At 45.6% G+C, this 25,861-nt stretch overlaps 1 protein-coding gene across 1 annotated transcript in view; it reads right to left on the reverse strand.

Annotated features, from left to right (window-relative positions):
* Positions 1–648: 648 nt before the first annotated feature.
* Positions 649–25,861, reverse strand: part of pdzd8 (PDZ domain containing 8) — a 31,028-nt gene continuing 5,815 nt past the window's right edge. Inside the window, exons 2-5 of the mRNA XM_027017826.2 lie at positions 20,616–20,741; positions 18,224–18,326; positions 4,739–4,901; positions 649–4,265 (exon numbers count right to left, since the gene is read on the reverse strand). Of these exons, the coding sequence (XP_026873627.2) occupies positions 1,996–4,265; positions 4,739–4,901; positions 18,224–18,326; positions 20,616–20,741 (2,662 nt within the window). The 3' untranslated portion in view covers positions 649–1,995. The remainder of the gene's footprint in view (positions 4,266–4,738; positions 4,902–18,223; positions 18,327–20,615; positions 20,742–25,861) is intronic.

Raw genomic sequence — 25,861 nt, forward strand, 5'->3', positions numbered from 1 at the left:
ATTTGCACAGGAGCTTTTGGTGTTTGAAGAGCACAGGGTTACAGACACAGCAGCTACAGGACAGAAGAACGACCAGGTTTCCCCATTAACGCTCGAGCTCAGAGTCTGGAAACATCTCTGAGTGAATTAAAGAAATACAGACCATAATATCCCCTCCTGACCGTTACTGTGGATCTCCTCCGAAAACAGTGCACGGAAGCAGAGTAGTGAAAGTGAGTTTGTAGAGCAGTTGTGGCTGTAAGCGTCTGCTTTCCACACTAGCATATATCAGAAGCACATATACTGTTCGCAACCTGGCTCTGTTGTTCTCAGAATTCCCATCATACCTTGTGCGCGTCCTCAACCGCAGCCCCAATACTCTTCTAATTAACCTCGGTAATTAAGTAATATGGAAAGCTTTTTGATAGTGTGTTTAATGAATGCGGATGCTTTGCTGGACACAAAGCCATATGCGGGCCGAAGGAACAGAAGCAGCGAAACAATACTCGGGGGTTGCCAAGTAGAGTTTCAGTCAAATGGGAGAGAAGGAAGAGGGACCAGGGTGTGCATGACCACTCAGGTTGTGTAACGTTAATGAACTAGAGAGCAAAGCAATGTTGCCAAGACCCTCTGCACTGGTAGTACTAGATTAAGTTGTTTGGGGAAATATCTTTTCATGACGATTTAATGTATCAGCTTCGAGGGTATAAAGAAACAAACATGGGTGACAAACGCATATCAAAAATACAAAACAAAAACAGTAGAAAGAAAGAAAACAATAATAAAAAGAAAAGAAAAGATAAACAAAAAGCCAATGACTACGTCTGAAAATGATCTAACATTTGCCATTTTGGTTCAAATAAACCAAAATGACAAATGCCATTTTGCATCATGTGTTGGGTTAAGGTTTCAAACCATTTTTTCTCAAGTATCTGAGGTTTGTCATAATGATGAAAGTCACAGAGGCCCAAACTAATGAATGTGAAGGGACAGAGAGAAGATATTCCATAATCAAAACACACAATTATTAATACAATAAGAATACTCCTCCTGCAATAAGACTAATAATAAATAATTGAAAACAATGCCGCTACAAAGAATCATGTCACATTTGTTTGGCATGTCATTGCAACATATTAACAATACTAAAGAAAAACTAAATTGGTCCAAAAATACATATCATATCATAACCTGGTGACTATCCATGTCAAAACGACTCCCTTGTAATGCAATATTGAGACATTTTTAAAAAAAACAAAAAAAACATAAATAAACCAAATACTTATTATATAAGTGAAAAGAAAAACATCTAGTATTATAAAAAGTGCTCACATGCAGAGATGAAATGTGTACAAATAACTGTGGATCACATATTATGGGTTACATTTTAGTACTTACTTTAGTATCCTACTGGAAGAATGCAATCGAGAGCTAAAGGTCTCGAAGCTCTCAAAGTGGACTTGCCTGCTCCTGCATTTCCTACTGCAGGTTTTGCCAGCAATACAAAATTTGACCCAACTTCTACTGACAGCAGCACCTGTGGACCTGTGGTCTAGGCAAGACGAAATGGAACAAGAACTTTTTGGAATCAGGCTTTCCAAAAGGGCTATTTCGTTGCAAAACCTGGTGCTGTAGATTACCACACAAACCTCTATTGGATCTACGATTCTACGTTGGTCCCGAACGAGGACAATATAGGTTAACTCCAGTACTGCCCCGAAAGTAAAAGCTGTTGTTCTTGTTTGATATTTGACACTTTGTGCTGATACTCCTAGGATTGAGAACAATACTGAACAAAATGACAGTGGAAGAAGGGGGGAAAAAAAGAAAATAAAACATAAAAAAGCAGGGTGCGGGGGGAGGGGGTTATAGTCTTTTGGGTATTTTGGAAAACAACTTTCTAACTTCATTTTCGTATGAAATTCAAATGCTGGCGAGTCCTTGTCTTTTCCAGCAATCCCATGATAAAATGCGTCGCTGTGAATCTCAAGCCCCTGGAGGCTAGCCTTCTGTCAGCTAACGCGGCAACGCCTCCACACATATCTGCTCGTCGCTAATCTCATCCAGCATCTGCACGTCCACTGGGCTGCAAACCTCACTGCTGTACACCTCCGTGCCCATCATGTCTTCCTCCAGACCTCCCGCTTTCGATTTGGGGAAGCCATGTTGCTCGGAGGGCGAGGTGCTCTCCACGGACTCCAGGTCCTCGATGCCAGCACGATAGTGGATCATTAACAGAGTCAGGGCCTGGAGCCGCTCGCCAGACTTGGCCAGAGCCGACGTGACCAGGGCCTTGCGTCGCGCGTCAGCGGCTTCCCGCTCTTCGGACATCAGCGAGTTGTTGTGCTCCAGCTCCTGATCGATCTCTTGCTGTAGCTTGTCCAGCATCAGCTCGAGCTTCTGCGAGCGCTCATCCGGAGGCAGGCCGCGGTACAGGTCTCGGCCAATTTCCTTCACCGCGATAAAGACGCTGTCGTCTAAGCCGCCCTCCTTGCGCGCCAGTTTGGTGCCGCCGCCTCCGGGCGGCTGCTTCGAAGGGCTCGCTCCGACATATGTCTCCGTGTCGCTGCTTTCGTTGTCTGAGGTGTTGGGGGTGTGTTTTGGAGAGGGCTCGGCCGGTCCAGGTCCCACCTCTGGAACTTGCTCTGCCAGTCGGGTTTTGGGTACTTGCCGCAGATTAAGTAGGCGGGAGCTGGTGTTGATGATGTGGCGTGTCAGGCCAGTGGTCGCCCGGTTGATGGTGGACTTGGCCTCAGGGTCCGTGCTGCGCCGGTCATTAGTCGCCAAGCAGAAAGGATGCTCGGCAAGGCACTTCTCCTGACACTTTTTGTGGCAAACGTAGGCACAGACGATGCACTGCGACGCGGCCTTGGTCCACACCTTCTTCTTGCAGTATTCACACCATGTGGGATTCTGGAACTGCGTGTCCTGGAAATTGTGCCGGACCTCACCGATCTGCATGGGGTTGTAGCTCAGGTCATCCCGGGTTACTGCCGGCGCCTGGTCTCGATCCTTCTCACGTTCCTTCAGTTCCTCGTCATGCAAGCTCCCCTCGCGCTCAGTGAGCCCACTGGAGAGGTCCGACTCCCCCTCTTCCAGGTAGATGAAGTTGAGGGTGACGTCTCCGTAGCACAGCTTCTCACTGAAGCCCTTGTGCGTGTTCAGACTGCGCAGAGCAGTGCGGCTGACGTTGGCTCTGGGTTCTGGGGCACACAGACGGAAAGTGCTCTGGTATTCTGCAGAGGAAGTGGACAAGCACTCCAGGGCTATGTGCTCCAAATGCAAGCTGATGTGCCCCAAGCACAGCAGACCACCCAGCTTAAAGGGATCCTTGCACCAGAGTGCTACGTTAAGGTATTTATGGTTGCTTTCCACATCGAACACCACTGAGGATTTGCTCCAAGAAGCAGATTTGCTCTCGAACATCACCTCAGCAGACTCCCAGAGATTCTGCTCATCCACACTGTCTCTCCTAGTAGAGGCGCTCTCAACAATTTTTTCTTTGGCTGAATCTTGCTTACTGGTGACGGGGGCTGTGAGAAGTTCGTCGGTGGCCTCTGGAAGTTTGTTTATGGGCTTTGGCTCCAGAGCCTTATTGGCCATTTTCTCAGATGTAGGTTTGTCTCCATTGCTTGCGGCAGGCGTGATTTTTTCCGGACTTTTCTCCACTGCCGAGTCATTTCCTTCCGATGCGTTCTGGGATTCAGATGAAGCTGATGTCACTTTTATGTGGGGCCTGGGCGGGACAGGGGGACGAGCAGGTGGAGGAGGGGGGGGCACCGTTGGTCTCTGGGGTGGTTCAGATGGCTCCGCACTCTTGTGAGGCGACGGCTTTGGCAATTCCTTAGGCTGGGGTTTGAGCGGAGATTGAAGGCCGGCCAGGTTGAGCTTACGGTTGAGGATTGGGGAGATGGTGCCCAGGGGCTTGGAGGCCAGGTTGGCCACAGTCTTTTTAGGGCTTTGGTTAATGGACAGTAAGGAATCATCTTTAGCTTCTACACTGGCGGAAGCTCCAGCTGGTTTGGACTCCATTATCAGTTCCTCAAACTCAGAGTCATTGTCTTTGCTATCAGTTATGTCCATGGTGGTAATGTGGGCTGGGTCTTCCTCGTAACCTCCAGCGGGGGTGTATCCAGGATCCTCCAGGGGGTTTAGGGTCTCCGGGAGTGGTCCTAAGCTCATGGCTGGGACCTGGTGTCTGACTGGCCTCTCGTACAGGACAACCACTCGATCTCCTGCTTGCTTCAGTAGCTTCAGAACTTGGACAGATGATGTTACTTTGACTCCTGCACAGACATAGAGTAATTTCTTTACGATTGTAAAATGAGAATATTTTTCCTATGTCAGTGGTTGGTGATACCACCCCTGGGGACCAACTACCCTGCAGGGATTAGTGTTTCCCGTGATTCAAATCAATCCCCCATGAGAAACACTACTCTATGTGGTTGTAAAGGTGCCTGACCTAAAACTGCTCCATCTCCATCACTGAACACGTCAACCAAATACCAAACCACCCTCAGAAAGGTGTTATTTAAATTCATGTTTCAAACCTAAGTAGAAACAGTATGTCAAAAGACAACAATTACAGATAAGCCAAAGATATACCAGGCTCTTTTTATGAAACATTTGCAATAACTTTAATAAAATAAACCGTGAAATTTTAGATGAGCGTATAAAAATTTATACATGGTATAATAGCACTAAGATGAAAGTACATTCTGTACTTTCTGTATTGGGAGTTACATTAATTAACATTGACCTCCAATAGCAATGAGGCGATCTCCCTTCTGCAGATCGGCCTGGGCAGCGGGGGAGCTGGGGGTTACGGTCTCGATGCTCACGTGCACCACATCACCGTCAGAGGCTGGAACATGCCGGAACGTCATCCCAACGCTGCCGTTTGGACCCTTAATGACTTCAGTCTGCAAAACACAGAGCACGCGGAGACAAGAAAAATCAGCAGTGGCATTTTGGCAGTGCATGTTGGGCATTGTGCACTGCAGACGCTAAAGTAAATAGATTTTCAAAGCATGCCCAGCTGTTTATAATACTCTGTACTATATAAATGTACGGTTTCTGTGTTTTAAAAGAGGAAACATTTTTATATGGCTATATATCAATTATTATGAGACAAAGGGTTTTTTTGTTTGTTTTTAAAAAAGAAATTTCTAAAGACAGCACTGTACACCAACGTGACAGCACCAGCAGTTAGACCTACAGGCGGGTGGGCGGCAAACAATACTGAACCATAATTAGAGGGGGAGTATTTAAATTCTGATGGCTACGAGGCAGTCATCAATCTCAGCAAAAAGCAGCTTTTCCTACCCCACCCAAGAGCTTTCATCACCGTAAAACAATGAACTGGGAGTCTGCGAGAGAGGGAGGGAAGGCGAGAAAGAAAGAGAGAGAGAATGGCTTGGCAATTAAAGCCACACACACACACACACACACACACACACACACACACACACACACACACACACATGGTGGTCTGGTGGCTTTCGGTGCTGGCTCCGCCTCTGTGCAGCCCCCTCCTGCTTCAACCTGCTCGTGGCTACAGAAGTCCCACATGAGCAGGTCCGGAGCAGGAATCAGCCGCCGAGGAAGATCGCGTGGAGGTGCATCCAATTCGCACTAATGCGTAAAGTTCACACGAACTTCTCAATTGGACATCTATATATGATTTTGTGTGTGTGTGTGTGTGTGTGTGTGTGTGTGTGTGTGTGTAATCCGAAGTAAATAAATGCAGTCTGAGTCTATTTCCTATTTATCCATGTCTCCCCCTTCATGCTTCATCGTTCTCCCTCGTGTCTGTTTTTACTTTTTTGGGGGGGGTGCATATGAAACACTTCTGCCTGCTCAGAGATGGATGACAGTAATTTTGTTGCCGTCATTTGTTATAATCTTGAGAAGGGCACTGATCGAGTTAAACAGGGAGCGAAGAACCAGGCAATCTATGCACGCCAGCGGGCAGGGGGAGGGCACCAGGCTCTGATGACTCACTCAAAGAACCTTCTAGAACCTTATCAGGAGTTCTCAGAACGCAACACACAAACTACGGAAGGCTGAATGGTTCAAAGGGAAGCACAGTTTAGTTCGGTCAGCTCCAACAGCAAAAGCCCAACGCAACCTTTTGGATCCACATCCATGGGAATATTGACCATTAAAATAATAAACTGGAAAAATAACCTTACATGTAATGCTTCACTAGTTATGCCACTACTGATCTCCACAAACTGGAACTCGTGACTAGAAGGGGGGGAGAAACCCCTTTTGATTGTACCTGTGCAAGAATAAGTGTGAAACTCAAAGCAACACTTTACAGACACGCGGCCGGACGAACGAACGACGGAACTAAACCGTCAACTAAGTCTTTGTTCACACACAGTGAAAATGAGCTTAAACAACCTTTGCGGAAGAACATCAAGAGGGAGGAATTTCTTTTAGCACAAGCGATCATTTCCTCCTTCTGTTCCTGAGCTACTAAACGTATAACCTGTTCCATCTGTCGTCAGGGCTTTGTACTCCTATCAGGAAAAACTGAAGTACAAATGATTTTTTCAGTCGAGCTGATAAAAAAAAAAAAAAAAAAAAACTCAGTCAGTCAGACACACCAGCCAGAGCGCGACTCCCACAGGAGTAAAGAGGACGAAGTCATAAACAACCTCATTTCAGCCTTTGTTTCTTTACTCTTATAGTGCAGGTCAAAGCCGCTGTATATAAACCCGGTGAAAACAGCACTCAGAAACAGCTCAATATTAAACTGTCCACAGATACCATCTGCCGGATATAGAACAACCGCGGCACGCACAACCACGGTACACACACACACACACACACACACACAACTGCAGTGCACGCACAACCGTGGTACACACACACACACACAACTGCAGTGCACGCACAACCGCGGTACGCGCACAACCGCTGCATGTGCACAACCGCGGTACGCGCACACAAAGTCGTTCCGTCACCTCCAGATGGAGAAGATCCGACAGACCAGCGATCATACACCACCACGCGAAAGAAAAGTCACACAGTTGCCTCGAATTTGAATAGAGACACACATGCATATGCAAATAAGTGAATGAATATATAAAGAAGGTTTTTATTGTTCCGGGAGACTGGCGGATGCATCACAGCAAACAACAAACCCTATTTGTAGTTGTCACTGAAATCAAGGGAGAAAAGGCTGTGATGTAAGCCACACTTTTATCTGTCTTTACCACAGATTACTCAAACAAAACTGAGATCAAAGTCAAAAGCGCATGCGTGTGTGCAGTCAAGAAGGCAGTGGGAGCCCCACCGTTTCGCTCACGTGAGCTCCCACGAGCCGCTCGGTTTTGCTCAGGCGAGCCTCACCGTTTCGCTCACGTGAGCTCCCACGAGCCGCTCGGTTTTGCTCAGGCGAGCCTCACCGTTTCGCTCACGTGAGCTCACACGAGCCGCTCGGTTTTGCTCAGGCGAGCCTCACCGTTTCGCTCACGTGAGCTTACACGAGCCCCTCAGTTTCACTCACGTAAACTCACATGAACCCCTTTGCTCGCTTTAGCATCTAATGTGGAGAAAGAACACAGTCAGAAGCATCACGACCCGGTACGTGCAGCGTGGCTTCAGTCCTGGCTGGCATGGCCTTGCTTCAGAGGGGTTTGTGGGTTCAAAGCTCAAAATGATGGATTGTGGGATTGGATTTGATTTATCAAAACAGCCACAGGACACACCTGGAACTTTTGAGATTGGTCAGGATGTTTGGTCAGACAGCACACCCAGGCCAGGACATTTTCAGCAAACTCAGCTCAGGATGTTTACAGTACCCTTGTTTCAGGATGCTTATGAAACACACGTCTTATATCGCATACTCAGACCAGGATGTTGACAGTAGTTCTGCAAAGGGCAATATTGCAATAATTATCATCCAATCATATAACATGGTTCTTCACACACACACAAAACACACAAACAACACACATACTCGTGCACACACACGGACACACAAAAACACAACCACTCCACCCACGTATGCATATTTCACACATTCCAAACCCCCGACTACCAACCCCAAAGAAATATTCAAGAGATATTTTTCTGCTGGTGACAAGTAACAATCTGATTTAAGAGGCTGAACAGTGTCTGCAGGGTAATCACACAACAGCAGTGTGTGTGTGTGTGTGTGTGTGTGTGTATGTGTGAGAGAGATAAGTGTAGGTAAGCGGATGTTGACACGACCTGTGGCTGGATCGTGATGATGGCATCCAAATGACAATTTATGCTTCACCTCACCTCTCGAACACATTACCTGGCTTTTGTCCTCTGTCTGTCTCACACACACACTCACACACACACACACACACACTTAAGCTTTCACCTACTCCTGCAACCAAACAATAACATCTCCTTTAAGGGAAATTGGCATAATAATCTCCTGCTTTAAACGCAGATTCAGGGTACCGACCGACCGGCTCGATCGCGGGTTCAGGGTACTGACCTAGTCAATCATGTATTGTTCTGAACAGTGCAGGAAAAAAAATCACACACACTCATGCACGCACACTCACAAGTGCATGTACACACAAGATCAAGCACATTTCTCTTCAGACATCATGCTTGGCTGGGCTGAAATTGCCTCTTCGCAGAAGGCAGAAGCATCAGTTTGTGTGTGTGTGTGTGTGTGTGTGTGTGTGTGTGTGTGTGTAGGAGAGACAGGCTGGATAAAGGGACTTATAAAGAGACAAATTACCTTCAAGAGATAAAAAGAAGATACACTATACAACAGCAGCTTTACACACACACACACACACACACAATGCATGCATTTTTGAAGTGTAAACACAGAGGTAGGAGAGGCTATCTGTGTGTGTAAGAGAGAAGGGACACAATCATGCAGGCATCATGTGTGTGTGTGTGTGTTCGCTAGCGCGTGTGTTTAGAACGTGGGGGGGGGTGTATGTGTGTATGCCCACGCGCTAGTCATCATGGTGACAGACATCCATTGAAGCCATTGTGACAGGGGACAGTTGCTCTGTGTGGACACCTGTTGGTGGTGAAGTAACTGTTCAACCCCACCCCCCTGCCAAACCCTTTTCTCTATCGGCGAGGTTAGTATACACGGGGGTGTTGATTTCACACAGCTGTGGACAAAGCCAGTCTCCCAACTTCCACTTTAATTTAAAAAAAAAAAAAAAAAAAAAAAAAAAACACTTAAACCAATAAGAACACACAAGTGCAAGCACACACGCGCACACAGACACACACACAGACACACCTAGTACCATCGAGGCCGAGAAGAAATCTGATCACGCAGAGCTGTAGTCTCCACGTTACGCGCCACAGAGCACGACGGTTCTGACGAAGGTGAACGTAAACACCACCCCTGCACCTGATAAACGGGTGCGAACATTAGAACAGCTTCACCGCTCCAGACGAGGGTGCGAGGACACAGCAGAAGAAAAGCTCCCTCAACTCCGACCAAACAATGGACTCGTTTATCACACATGACCTCAGAAGACCAGAGAGGCCTCGACAACTCTCCCAGCTGGAAACAGCGACACGGGGCGGAGATTAACCTGATGCCCTGTGGGTTCATTCCTGGGGTTTAAGGGGCGAGGGCGTTTTTGACTTGGAGAGGCTGTTCCATTTGCTGCCTTCTCGAATCTTTCCATTTGTTCTTGTTATTTGCAGGTTTAGCCAAGCTCTGAGCTACAGAGGCAAGTTAACGAGTTTAAGATCGACCACAGGTGTGCGCACACGCACGCACGTGCACATACAGGCGCACGCACACACCGACACACACACACCCCTTGGGTCACTTGTTCTTGTGCTTGTGAGAAAACGTGCACTCACACATACGCATGCACACAGAATGGCAATGCATTGAGTGTTAGTTTATGATTATATGGTGTGCGATGCATTACAGGCATGTTAAAATTATCGTTATTATTATTTATTAGAACTCATTATACAGTGTAAAGCTGCTGGACAACAGTGATAGGAGGAAAACACTCAGACAACACACATCCGTGACAGCAGAGGTGGTAGTGGTGTGGCTTCTCCCCAACGGCCGTAATAGTGGAGCCACGACAGATTGTCTTCTCTCTCCCTCACCACCAGGAGCACAATCACACAAGAACCTAATTAGCCACTGCCAATTATCACAGTGCTGTTTACGCTCATCAACAACACAGGCGACAGCTACACCTCCGTCAGCTACAGTCGGCAACACCTCCAACAGCTCCATCACCTCGCAAGCATCAACAACATCCACACCCACACCCCCACCCACACACCCCCACCCCCCCACAGCTTGGGTGAATGTGGCAGAAGGGTTTGGTCCAGCGAGTGTTTCTCTCTTCCCAACTGCACCGGACAGTAATCTAATCATCAGGCACATGTCAAAGAGATTAGTGTCTGAGTATAGGGTAGCCGTCCCCACAGGCCATGAGCACAGACACGTAGAGACGCGCGCGCGCACGCACGCGGCCAAATATACACACACGCAGACATAAGTCAAATGACAACCAATGCAGGGAAGGAAAACAATAACTGATTAATTAAGGGGGGGAGGTCAGACAGAAATGGAATGAAAACTGGCAAGACAAACGGAGAATTGAACACACCGATCTGTGAATATTTCAGCTGGGAAGCAGAGTCACAGTAACTAAGGAGCTGGTCATGTGTGTGTTACAGCTTGCACGGGCAGCATTTTGGCAGATACTCTAATCCAGAGAGTATTGTATATTTGTCAGTATGATGGTATCCGCTCTCCCCGGAACGTAATCCCATGCCACAGACCTTCCTCTAACCAAGATGCCAGTTTTTATCTGAAACGCACTCCCAACACTGTGGGATTAAACCCAGGATAATCTGGGAGATTTGGGAGCAGAGACGATCATTTCATTTTGCTGCGTTGAAAGCGGATTAAGACGCCACGCAGCCAGACCCCAAAAAAAGGAAGCGATCTGAAGTGAGCGGGAAGCGCAACTTTGGCGCGCGGAGTCTCGGACGTCTGGCTCGCGTCACGCGTCGCGCGGCGCTCAATTCGATCACTCGCTGCTCTCCTCCACTCTTGTCGGCGCAAAAACACTCCGTCTGACCCTGCGTGGCTCCGTAACCCCTTAGAACATGCTCTCACTCCTTAAAAGTGGCTTGACACTAAACTACCGCACAAACAAAATACATATATATTGTCCCCGCGTAGGCTTGGGTCTGTGAGTCTAGTGACACACTGACCATCGCTACACGCCGTTTCATTTCCTGGAGGCCCGATTTTTCCCGCCTCCTGGAAGAGACCACTACTGTCCTTTCATTCTAACGGATTTCTCTGTTGTTCCCTTGATTCATTATTGAGGTTTTGCTGTTCGTGTCATTCACATCCTTACGCTGCTGGATGTCGACCAGAAGAGGATGCTTCCCTATTATGAATCTTGGTTTCTCTTGTGGTTTCTTCCTCTCAGCCTCAGGGACTCTTTACTCACCACTGTCGCCTCTGGCTTTGGACTCAGACGTGTAAAATATAAGGTTGCTTTGTGAATAGCGCTATAAAAAAACAACAACTGACGGGCATTCATTCACACACTTGGCATTAGGGATCCATCAACGTGAAATTTCCTCCAAATAAACACTTAATGATGGTCTTTAATAAGTGAAACCACTATTTATTGGGGTTATTATTTATTATTAATGTGCGTTTTTGTTTCATTAAATGATTGCGCTCGTGTGTGTGTGAAAGCACTGCTTAAGCAGATGCGCCTCCCTTACTGTTGCGATTTTCATGTTGCCGGTGTGCTTTTGTGATAGGAGTTCGCGTTTCATCAAGCGTCAGACAAAAGGAGGGGTTGTCAGGGAGACAGGGACGTGAAAACACGGCCCTTCTCGACTCCATTCGGGAAAACACGGAAGCGTTCCTCTAGCCGCCCGGGCTAACGTGACCTCGCAGCGTCCTCGCCGTTACGCGCAGGCTCGTCCGTTCAGGACGGGCGGAGCGCCACCAGGGGGCGACACTCACTACAGGGGAGCACTGGAGGCTCTGCCGTCACAACTCCAAAGTTGACTCGAGGAAAGAGCGGAATAAAAACGCTCCAGGCCGTTATCACGCTGACATTTCGTGTATTCGTTTCCGCCTTTATCAGGCCCCGACTTGCCAGCCAGTTAAAAACTGGCTTAGACTGACATACAGCGAGGTAGACGGGCAGAGAGACAGACATGCAGAGAGACGAGGAGTCAGAGATGATTTTCAGCCTTTCGCTGAAGAGGGCAGTAATCAACAGGTGACATTTACTTTCAGATAATGACTGGAAACGTGGGAAACATACAGAAGGGCATTTAACAGCTTCCCGTGGCGCTTAGCAATGCTGAAATGGAATCTGGTACCACCGACACCTTATCGAACAAAGACAATCTAAAACAAGGAGCGTGTAGGTAAAGAGCGCATAGGTAGGCTCTATAACTGTGTGTGAGCCAAGACGCAAAGACCGACAGTTCACCAAAGCTCACCGCAGACGGCATCATATCTCATCACGGCAAACACCATAGTCTACCGCATAACCCTTTCCCACCAACAAATGGGCTCCATTCCTGTTCAGGCTTCCAAAAACCTTGGTTGCTATTCTGAGAACCGGTCCACATCTGCACCAATTTTGGATGGGTCACCAACGGAGGACGTGGCACAGTGCACAATGGAAGGAAAGTGTAGTAACAACACGGAGCATACGGATTACCTGCCAAGATTTGTGCTGCTGTTAGAAATATTTGTTTTTAATCTGAAAAGCAAGCTCGGATCAACTACTGGTGATTAAGAAGACAGATAACAACAACAAACAATTAATAAGTTGACGAGAGATAATGGACTATGACAATATTAATAACATTTAATATATTAATAATGTAGGCTAAGTATAACGTAATCAAGCGATAATCATTAATGAGGATGGAGAAGCAGGTTCAGCTTCCAGCGATACTGTAGCTGAATTCAGCACCCGAGTCATCTGGTTTGCCAGTACACCATGATGTGCTCGCCAATTACCCCATCCAGCTCCGCTGTGATAACTCTTTCCTCTACAACTTGGCACAGTTCAGGCTGAAGAAACAACTATTCTTTGGTTCCAGCTGTGAATGGACTTCTGGGACTTTGGGGTTCTGGGACCTATTTATGTTCGTGGAAACGTGCCAAAAAGTTCCAAATTAGATGCGTGACCTGGAACGATTCCGGTTCCTCATTGGTGAGAAAGGGCTAACAGACACCACCGCCGTTCACTACAAACACCATCACAGTTCACCAAAACATCATAGCTGCCCAGTAATCTTCACCATCACAACTATAACAGCTCCTTCAGAGCTCAAGCAGATATACAGCCTCTGTGTCTGTACCCCGCCCGGCCGCCCTAAACCCCCATCCCCCCAAATCCCCCCCAACGCCTTCCACGCCCCTGCACACAGGAAACGCAATAAAGTGCATAAAAATGAAATTTAGTCTCAGCACTTCAGTCTGGATCAAAACAAAACAAGGGAGAGAGAGACCAGCTGCCTGCTCACAGACCCATGAACAGCAAAAACACAGTCTGACTGACACACACACACACACACACACACACACACACACACACACACACACACACACACACAGGTATGTATGTCAGTGTTTGTAATGGCTGCGTTTATATCCATGTTAGTGTTTTTTGTGGGTTTCCAGCTCTGTGTGCGTATCAGTAGGAATGACGTGAACAGAGCTAGATGTTTAGGAACAGTGCCTGAGCCTGAAGGCTCACCCCAGTTCCACATGTTGGTGCTGGGTGGAACTGGAGCTCTGTCAGACTGAGGTCACAGCACCCCCTGACCCACGTGGCCTATGTGGCCCAATGAAAGGCCAGCGAAGGAGCCACAGTAGGAAACGCGTCCGACCGCCCGTGTGCAACAGGATGCGAGGAATACTGCAAAGACCTACAGTGCGCGCGCGTGCGTGCGTGTGTGTGTGTGTGTGGGCTCACATGTACAAACAGCCTCCGTGTGCTAGCAACAGCACAGTGCATGCACGCACACACATACGGTCTCTCATTTTCGGTGCCAGCTGTCTCACACACACACACACACACACACACACTCCTCAGTGCAGATAAACCAATGTAAATTACATAAATCTAAAATTTGAAGGAGAGAGAGCAAAATGAGAGTGGGAAATGAGGGAAGGGGGAGGGAGAGGAAAAGAGAGAGAGAGAGAGAGAGAGAGAGAGAGAGAGAGCAGGAACTGTAGAAGGGACTGGGAGAACCAGAGAGTAGCTGACTTTAAATGAGGTCATGACCCTCTCGTGGTCCCCCAGTTAAGGTGGAAAGATCACAACAATTGACCAGATTCTCACTACACACACACACACACACACACACACACACACAGTCCACAATGTTCTCTTGGCTGGTGATAGGACTTGGCGGACCTCACACAGACGAAAACACCTCAAGTATTGTTGCCCCAGCACACCAACACCAGCTCCACCACCACAAAAACCACCAGCACAGTTCCAGTACTCTCCACCATAGCCAATCCGAGAAGTCTTCGGCCTCCAATCGCAACGAGGCCTATTCCTATCAGTTTTAGACTTCCATTCGTGAATTTGCTTTTAACTTTAAAAGGGGACATAGCTGGGCTTTTCTATGCAAACTCAAAGTTTATTCTCAATGTTCTCTCTCCAGTTCTGCTTCTGGCATTTAATCTTTCCCATGAGGAACTATGGGTGCCAAACAGCTCAGTGAGAGAAGAAACCGTTCTGGTCACTCTTGCGAGGACGTCTAAGCCAGGACTACAGGAACCTCGTTTGAGTGATTGAGTGCATAAAAAAAGGTGAACATTCAGAGTTTCTCCATCTTCTCAGTAAGTGTGTGTAGACACGGGCGCTGGTTACTTGTAAGCACACAGCCTGATGTGTGCAGAGATCAAAAAGGTGAATAAATACAAAACGCACTGCAAAACAGTTGAAAACACACAAACCACACACAGACAAATAGGTTGTGAAGAAAGACAGAACCATCAGTAGTCAGCAATCAGAGCAGGTGTGCAAACACACACGGACACACGCGCACACTCAGAGTAATAAAACCCTCAACATTGCTGTAATGGAAAAGAGCCAAATTTAACCCCATTGAATTATCCGAGGTGAGAGAGTGTGCAAGTGTGTGTGGTTGAGTGTTTGGTTGTGTGTATTGTAAACTGCCCTGTGTATGCGTTCGTGCGCATTATGTATTCTAAAACTGCAGGGCGGGTAAGCCTCACTATCTGAGAGAACGGCCGTTAACATTAGCCCCTTTGGAGAAAGTCCTAATCTGAGCTCAAATCTCTGTTCACACACACACACGCACACACACACACAGAGGTGAAAATAAAAATGCACAAATGCACTCATACACACATGCATTAACACATACACACGCACACACATGTAAAAGAGACATGTGACCACATGAGCAGAGCTTTGCCTGGGACAGCTCAACTCAAGGAGGTCAAAAGGTCACACTCACCAGCCACAACCCCTGGGGGAATTTTCCACCTCTGCTCCCGGCCCGTGGGGCACAAGGGGGCAACAGAGCATTAGCACAAAGGCAGACCACCAAAGAGGAGCTGGACTGGCACTCGCACTGCGTACGGCAACCACTGCACACACACAGCAACCGCATGCATGGAAACACCACACACACACACACACACACACGACAACTGTACCAGCTGAAGGGCTGAAGCAGGGACCTTTGTAGCTAAATCTACAACAAGTGACCACAGTGTGGAAGTGGAAAGAGGCAGACACCACAAAACATGGATACCAAGAGAGAAGAGACCCCTGTGCCCTAATGGAAATGGAACAGGAAGTCATTTTTTTCTTTGACCCCTTTTTACATATGACTTACTTTTGTTCTGTTCTCCTGACGTCTGGAGCCAGGGGCTTATAACCCCAGTTCACAAGAATGGAGACTAACTGACCCGAACAAATTCAGAGGCATTCGTGTGGGTGTGTGTGTTTGGGGCGGGGGGGAATCTGGGGAAGGTGTTTAGTAGCATGTTTAGTAGCATTTTAACTACGAGGGTTTTCACATTCCTTAAGGAACACAAATGTCCCCAGTGAGAGTCAAATTCCAAATAACGGTCAAATAATGAGTGCTCATTTCCATCCTGCACACCCTGTGCAATAAACATGCAACACTCTCTTTCAGGGAGCTGGCTCTGTGGTCTCGTGGCCAGAGCTCACGTCTACCGCCTGTCAGGCCTTGGTTCGAGTCCCGGGTAGGGTAACTGCCTCTGTAACACGGTATTATTGATTTTTCAGAAGGCATTTGATTCCATTTGGCATGAGGGATTACATTACAACTGCATTATATACTTTATAAAGTAGCAAGTCTAGATCCCCTGGACTCACCGTACAAGAGAGGGACATTCTATTCAGGGCAGAATTAAGCCAATTTACACCATCAATAAACATACAAAAAAGTGCTTTCCTGGATGCATTTAAAGACCAGTCCCAGAGAAACACAGCATTTAAAGACCAGTCCCAGAGCCCTAAACAGAGTGTATGAATTGGTAGAGTATCTTCTTACTGTCAAAGATTATGATTATTACTACTATTATTATCATTATTATTATCATCATCACTACTACTATTATTACTGGTGGTTGTGCTTGTTTTATTAATGCAGTTACTCATCAGCTTTTGAATATGCTAAATTATATTAATTTTCTGAAATGGAACTTCCAGTGTTGCTTTGGACAATCATGCCAATAAAGCCATCTTGACTTGACAGAGAGAGAGAGTGAGAGAGAGAGAGAGAGAGAGAGAGAAAGGGGAGAGAGGGAGGGGGAGAGAGAGAGAGATAGAGAGGGGGAGAGCAGCACAGAGCGAGAAACAGAGAGTGTGTGACCTTTTCCAGATGGTACAGTAATAATCCCTGTTTGAGACCCTGCTGAGGACTCCTATTCCCAAAGTCTGGAAGGTCCTGATAAAACACACACACACACACACACACACAGATGTATCTGCACGCACGTGCGCACACACACACGTATCTGCACACACGTGCGCACATACACACACACAGATGTATCTGCACACACGTGCGCACACACACACACACACACACCCCAATCTGCATCTGAATAGCTGTGCCACCCACACACCTGCAAATTCAGATACAAGTATACACACCTCACACACACACACACACACACCAATTCATAATATCAAAGATTCCTTTTTTTTTTATCATTAACTGAATGAATAATGGATAATCATGCATTGTTCATATCAGACACAATGGTGTTACACATCTCATTCACACACAACCACCCGAAGCACACACACAAGCAATCCCCCCCCCCCAAACACACACAACCACACACGCTCACAGGTTTATACTCTACACACGCATGCGCACACCCACACACACACTCCCTTTCATGTACACAAAGCCTATTGTGGCTGGTTTAATGAAGCTGCACAGTAGCATTTTGCTGCCTGAATCGTGTCTCTCACCATAACGCCTACTTTACGCCTTTTCACCATAATGGAACATCAACTCTGAACCTTAAACTCCCTTTCCTGCAAATCTTCACGTTTATAGATCATCTTAAAGTGAAGAACTGATTACTCTTATAAATAAGTACGCCGTAAGCTTCAGAAACGGCTGGGTAAGGCTCATTTACAATTTCATTGGTGCTACTGCCCCCTAGTGGATGACAAACACTGTTTTTTTTTTGCCATCTGAGCACAGGAAAAAAAATGTTAAAAGACATTATGTAAAACCTAGCTTATGGTTAATGAATTAAAGAAAGTTATATTATATACTACTGTAATAATATAATACAAATAATGTTTATTATATACAGTTATATTTTTCCATTACACACAGGAGGAAGGGGATGAAGGTGGATGTGTAAAATGGCTCAAAATGAAACCATTAACGTTTCCATTTTCAGTGTCAGGAAGAAGAGAGAAAACCATTTGAGAATGTTAATTCCTCTAAATTGCAATAATCAGTAAATGTTTGCTCTACATCTCATTTAGCTATAAATGTCAAACTGGATTATTGGAACATATTGGATTATTGCCTTTTTGTTCAACAATGGCACTTTGGGACATAATCCTACATCTGTGTCCAGTGGTTGTGTGGGGAAACTAGGGTTAGGGTAGTGTGTGAGACATGGAGAGAGAGGCGGAGAAATAAAAGAAAGGTGAATATTTATTTGTTTTGTTTGTTTGTTTGTTTGTGTGTGTACCGTTTTAATGGAGCTGCGGGGTTTTTCCCGCCATTCCTGCCTGCTGAGCTCGATAGTGCAGTGAACGTATGTCTTCCTCTCATACGAACCCAGAATAAACAACCTGGAGAGGGAGAGAGAGAGAGAGAGAGAGAGAGAGAGAGAGAGAGAGAGAGAGAGAGAGAGAGAGAGAGTGTGTTAAAACTGGCTCTCAGATATTGATCAGTTCTCCTTTTAAATGACCAGCAAAGACGCCGTTTGTCTCCTTTGGTCTTCCAGCGCCCTCTAGTGGAGGAAACTGTATACCACAAGCCTGACTGAAGACCACAGACAGGACGGCCGTCGTTAAGCGTAACTCATGGGGGTGTTGGAGTACACATATGGACTAACCCTAACCCTATGTTTATTTATAACGTCAAATTCACGGCGAGGCCAGTTTATTTATATAGCACTTGTAATAAACAGTGGCAACTGTAAAATGCTTTTCACAGACATTAAAATAACAGGAATAATAAAGTTTATTACATCTCAAGATCCATCATCTCTGGTAGATTTTCGCCGAAATAATTAAAAAGTTACAAAAACAATATTTTAAAATATAGTTATATAGTTGGCTTAAATAGAAAATGAATTTAAAAAAAATTTTAATAAAAGAATGAATCATCTTTTAATGTATTTTATCAAACTAAAGTAAATTTAAAGAAATAAAATATTAAATAGAAAAAAGTTCAATTATGTTTAATAAAAGATATAAAGTTCATAAATCCAAATTAAACTTATAAAGTGCCAAGATAAAGGAGGAAAATAAATCAATAAATGTAAAATAAATAAAAGCACACTGTAGTGCTGAAAATTATGAGTTCCATGAATTACATGGAATTCATGGCCTTAAAGTTCCGCCTACATTTCCATACAAGGCCTTGAAGACACGCCCACTTATAGTCTGCAGTCTGCTGGCCCGACATTACTGAAGAGAGGAAACTTTCCCTCCATTCTCAGACAGCCAGGGTCAATCGGCATACATGCGACTTGATTCAGTCAAATGCAAAACATGATTTTGGAGGCACTGCAGAACAGAACAAACGGGTAAAGGTGAACACAGTCACGACAGAGGAGACCTCGACGATCGTGAGCTCAACAAAGACGGAACCTCGGACATTCGGTACTGGACCGGATTCAAACTTTCTGGCTGCAGCCAGCAAGCTACTCTGTGCCAATTATGTCAACACGCTGCATCAGCTAGAGGTGGACACACAGCAACAGCAAAGTTTCGCACACACACGCACACCCTGGGTGTGTGTCAGGATAGGGTTGACCTCATAAATGGCCGACTACATGCATTATTAATGAGCGACTCTTTCTACCACCACACAGATACCTATGTTGGTGGGGTAGTTTGTGTGTGTGTGTGTGTGTGTGTGTGTGTGTGTGTCTGTGTGTGGAGAGAGAGAGAGAGAGAGAGAGAGAGAGAAAAAAACATTACATGCTCTATAATAAAATTCTCTAGAATTTCATCAGATCACCAAACAAAGAAACAGCCTACCAAGACTTTACATGCTAACCCACAGGTAATGTGGTGATAGTATGCAGTAACTGGGGCTCACTGCCAGGTGGCAGCATAGGACAGCAACAGAAGTTGATCTCACCAGCAGGTAAGCTCCAGCACACAGCTCACATTAGCAGGCATGAACAGGGCCTACGAAACCCGAGTCAGCATGGCTCTGACCCAGAACTGTGTAAATACTTAATAGTGGGGACACACCACTTCAAGACATGGTCAGAATCACATTCTAGCCAGATGTTATGAGTGTCAATGGAGCTGTCTGTTTAAGCCACAGTTGCAAACCAAAACCCCTCCCAACACATCACGTTCCTCCTTGTAGCAAACCAGGACCCACAAAGCGGAAACACAAGCTTCGAATTTGCCTTTTTGCTGTAAACAGCACTCACTAAGCGATGTGATTAGACTCGAATCAGGATACAATCCAGATAGACGTCGCTTGAAAAGACTGTGTGAATGATAAGGTGTTGGGCTGAAGCCAAAATAACTTCACCAGTCCAGGGCCTTGCTTAGCTAAGCCCACACACACAGACACATACACTACATCATCCTCTGCTTAGCAATCCAGCTTTGTAGTTGAACCCACTCAACTTTGACTACGGACGCTTTGACTGCATATGACTATATGATGACTAACCATCACTATAAAGTGGTGCTGATTCATGTTAACCCTTTTGCTAAGTGATTTACGAGCAAGTAATATTCTTCTGTTTTGTCAGAGTGCTGGCTGGTGCAACCACATGTGAGAGAGAGTTAGAACCCTTCGAAGACTCAGGCACTGCGAGGTTGTGGAATTCTCATTAGCATAGCATCCGCACACTTCTGTTGCGTCAGAGCCGGAGCTCCTCCTACCTGCTGCATTCAACAAGGGTCACACGGAGGCGTCCTTCCACCAATCGCATGTCTCCGATCGAGAACGCCGGCTCACATGACGACGCCGGTGTCGGCTGCACTTGGAATGGGAAGAAGGGCTTGTACCTGTCAATCAAAAAGAGGCAGACTGCTGTCAATCATCCGTCTGACAAACAACTGCACAGAGTGACAAAACAGCAGGCAACCGTGCAGGGCTTCAGTGGCTGTGTTACAGTATCTTTCACAGTAATCCCAACAGTATCATTAAGGACAACCGAAACAATCCCTTTCAATAGTGATCGCTCATAGCAGCCAACTGACTTTTTCGATCTAGAGGGAAGTTACGTAAATGCCTTTCACATGATCAGATGAGATTTGTGGTCCTTGAGCAATGACTGTAACTTCCTCTGTTGGATGGCCAAGTCACACAGCCAAGTACATCTGGCAAACAGTTTATGCAATTAGTTGTGTTCTAAGAGGGTGTAGCACCTCTGTAATGTAATTCATCTCTCTCTCTCTCCCTCCCTCTCTCTCTCTCTCTCTCTCTCTCTCACACACACACACACACACACACACACACACACACACACTTATACACAAACACTGATCATCACACATGCCTACAAACACAATGACCAGCAAACACAAACACGCATACGCACAAGCACATTCACACACACACAGTGGCCACTCTGTATTACCAGCAAACACACTGACCAGAGCACCACCCAACAACACACACACACACACACACACACACACACACACAAGAAAAACTCAAGTGCCGTCACGGAGAGCTGTTCATTAGCCTTGTACACGGAACCAGAACCGCATAGTTCTTGCTGTTTTAGCAGTCATAAAGGCCTGCAACACAAGGAAACAGGAAGCCCCCCACCACATTAGTACCCACACACTCTAGCCACACGGGCACCACTTTACATGGAAAGTGCTTTACATAATTAATTAAATGTTTTGTTTAATAATTTAACATATTACCAAATGAACAGGACAAGGCAAAGCAACCCCCAATTCTTTTTCCTGTAGTTTTGCACAGAGAGTTGTTTCAATCTCATCTCATTAAATCCCATACATTTATATAATAAATACCTTGTCTGATGGTAAGATTCTACAGTTAACAGATGCTTTATTCCACAGAAAGAAAATTTTGGGTTATTGGGTTGAGTTGGGTAATGTGGGTTATCCAGAGCATTATCGTTTACATCATCAGGTCGTTAGGTCAGTAAGCAATAGTCTGTTTTATCACATCTCCAGTTCCCCTCTATAGGCATCATGAGAATACTGAAAGAGGCTTCAAATGATGACATTTACAAAGCGTAAATTCCTGATCATATAAATACTGAAGGGGATCTGGAGTAACCCTACACACAGGTCACATGGTTTTATTAGCCTGAGAGGCACAGCAACCTTAGACACATCAAGCCCAGCTCCATTAATTAGCAGTTAACATAAAGCAAATAACAACTGTAACCCAAATCCAGACCTCACCTCATAGTGTGTGTGTGTGTGTGTGTGTGTGGTCTCATAGGTTATCATCTTAATGTGAGTGTTGGTGAAGTCCAACAAAATCCTCATCAACAAGGGCACAAAAAAACTCCAGTTTGGAAGCAATGTGCCATTATCAGAAGAGGCCAGGGTACGTAATACTTGGACCTTCAGAGGGAAGCAGGAAGTGACCTCATCTTGAATCATGGATCAGACATTCCAAACTCAGGACAAAAGATGTTTCACAAAAGATTGTACCCCCCCTCCCTCCCTCTCTCTCTCACACACACACACACACACACTCCCGAAATTCGACCCACTGTGTAAGGGCTGGCAGCTGCACCTCTCTGCCCTGCAAGACTCTTGATTAGAGGGACAAGTGTAGTTTGGGCAGCAGCCAGCAGGGGGCGGTGTGGGTCAGTGGTCTTCAGGATACAGTGACAGGAGAGTGTGGGTTACATGAGAGGGAGGACAGTTTACCCATAGGGTTGCTGACACACACACACACACACACACACACACACACACACACACACACACACACACTGTAGTGAAGTTGAACCAGCTGTTTGTTCCAGAGCAAATGAAAGCCACACTAGGTGCCCCTATCACTTACTCTCCACACACACACACAGCATTAAAAATGCAACACTCACAGACACAGATACTCATACAAGCATTTAGGATGTGTCAGGCACCACCGGGGGGAGGAAGCATGGAGCGGGAGAGAGAGAGAGAGAGAGAGAGAGCTCGAGCGAGAGAGAGAGAGAGAGAGAGCGAGAGAGAGAGAGAGGGGGAGAGAGAGAGAGAGAGAGAGAGAGAGAGAGAGAGAGAGAGAACGGGAGAAGAGTGGGAGAAATGGTCTCTTGCAGGCTGACCCAGTGGTGTTCCATTCTCCATGGCAAAATGGCTGCAGAATGTCACACAGTTTGAAGCTTCTTTGCCCGTAAACATCAGACTGAGCAGGTAGAGTCACCACTGCAGGGTTTAAATGTTCTTTGTGGACATGGTGCAGTCGTACCAGTCTTGGACCACTACCACTTCAGCGCAGAACGCGGCGTAGAACTCTACCGTATAATTTCCCCGTGTAGCTGTACAGTTTGCCAGACCCGAAAATCCCCCAGAAGCCTGGAGTTCAGGGGACAACCAAAGATGCAGTCTACCTGCATGGAAGTTCTACCCATCACAGAAACAGGCCATCCCCATCATGGCAACACAGCATCCTCAACACAGCAACACGCCACGCCGTCCCCTATGATGAACAGTACAACGGGGCCACAAAGTGAAAAGGTGTGTAAAGAGATCTGTGGTGTTTTGAGAGATCACTGCATATAGGTTAACAGATCACTGCATATAGGTTAACAGATTACTGCATAGATTATGAGATCACTGCATATAGGTTAACAGATCACTGCATATAGGTTAATAGATCACTGCATATACATTAACATATTACTGCATAGATTGAGATCACTGCATATAGGTTAACAGATCACTGCATATACGTTAACAGATCACTGCATAGATTATGAGATTACTGCATATAGGTTAATAGATCACTGCATATACATTAACAGATTACTGCATAGATTATGAGATCACTGCATATAGGTTAACAGATCACTGCATAGATTATGAGATCACTACATATAGGTTAACATCACTGCATAGATTATGAGATCACTGCATATAGGTTAACAGATTACTGCATAGATTATGAGATTACTGCATATAGGTTAACAGATTACTGCATATACATTAACAGATTACTGCATATAGGTTAACAGATTACTGCATAGATTATGAGATTACTGCATATATTATGAGATTACTGCATATAGGTTAACAGATTACTGCATATACATTAACATATTACTGCATATACATTAACAGATTACTGCATAGATTATGAGATTACTGCATATAGGTTAACAGATTATTGCATATACATTACAGATTACTGCATAGATTATGAGATTACTGCATATAGGTTAACAGATTATTGCATATACATTAACAGATTACTGCATAGATTATGAGATTACTGCATATAGGTTAACAGATTATTGCATATACATTAACAGATTACTGCATAGATTATGAGATTACTGCATATAGGTTAACAGATTATTGCATATACATTAACAGATTACTGCATAGATTATGAGATTACTGCATATAGGTTAACAGATTACTGCATATACATTAACCAAATTACTGCATAGATTATGAGATTACTGCATATACATTAACAGATTACTGCATATACATTAACAAATTATTGCATAGATTATGAGATTACTGCATACTGGTTAACAGATCACTGCATATAGGTTAAGGAATACTGTGACACGGCAACTCCACACTACCTTATTGTCCTGAGTCTCAAATTAACCCATCGTTGCATATCCTTCATCTCTTTGGTTTCCTTCCACGCCACATTTGCTGAATGATTCATAGCGCCCCTGCTTAGAAACAACTCACAGCCCTTCACTGTCCGCTTAGGGGTCGTTTAGGTGGACACAGCGGGGGAAAAAGTACCCGAAGACGGGTACATGCTAGGTTCCATAAGCGTGCTAGGTGAGCATGCCTCTCCCAGAAACTCAGCATCTTTCTGAGTTTGAGAATAAACTTCCAATTGTAGCTTCATGTATCCTTCCCCTTTAGGACAGCAACCTTATCAGCGCCAGTGTCGTGGGCCAATTTCCAAACACGCCTTGGCTAGTTAAACACATCCCGAGTATGTGAAAAATCATGTACTGAACAATCCACTTAATTAGCGCCAAAACGAGGCACCAAAATCTGCATTGCAATTCGGTCCAGTAAATAGTGATCGTGCAGCAACAAGTTCCATATTAGTACCGGACACTCGACCCTACCCCCAACCCTAATCCCCGAACTCCTAACTCCTATACCCCAACCCCAAATCCCTATACCCCCAACCGCTACAACTCCATACCCACAAGATGTAATCCCTATAGCCCAACCAGTATATCCTTAATCCCTACACCCCCGAGCCCTAATCCTTATACCCACAACCCTTATACCCCTGCCCTCTAGACTCAGGATCCCTAATCTCTACACACCCCATCCCTATGCCCCCACGACCCCTATATACTAACCCCCAATTCCTGCAACCCCAATCCCTACACCCCCAACCCCTATACCCCAACTCCCAATTCCTGTACACCTGTATTCTCAAGGCCTAGACCCCAACATAATCTACACCATAACAACTACAACCCCCAACACCTTAACTACGCTGCCAAGAACAGCGATTGTTCCTCAGACTGTAATGAGGATAAGCAAACTCTAGTATCTTAACATGTGTGTGTAGATATACCGGTACTGTTGTGAGTGCGTACCACGTCTTCGATTAAGAAGGAAGTAACAAATATAGACCATCTTTGCACTGGGGGGCCATAGAGATCAGTAGTAGAGAGGCTGAGCCTTAGAAACTTTATTGATACAATACATATAATTACAGTTTTAGAATTACAATTATTTACAATTACTTACAACTATTGTAGTCTTTATGGTAGCTACTTCTTACAATTGCTTTGAACAAACATGGAACTTCATTGCGATTCTTGCCTTTGTTTACTAGGGGTTAGCTCATCACGCTTTGTTTACAATCATTACGCAAGGAGCTCCAGTATCTAATGACACTGTTCATTAGACGGGGAGTGGCGTGACGGACCTTTTAATTAGGGGCGTAAAAATCAGACCGTTTCGTTACCACT

This window comes from Electrophorus electricus, chromosome 13 (genome assembly GCF_013358815.1).
Source record: "Electrophorus electricus isolate fEleEle1 chromosome 13, fEleEle1.pri, whole genome shotgun sequence".
Classification (NCBI taxonomy): Eukaryota; Metazoa; Chordata; class Actinopteri; order Gymnotiformes; family Gymnotidae; genus Electrophorus; species Electrophorus electricus.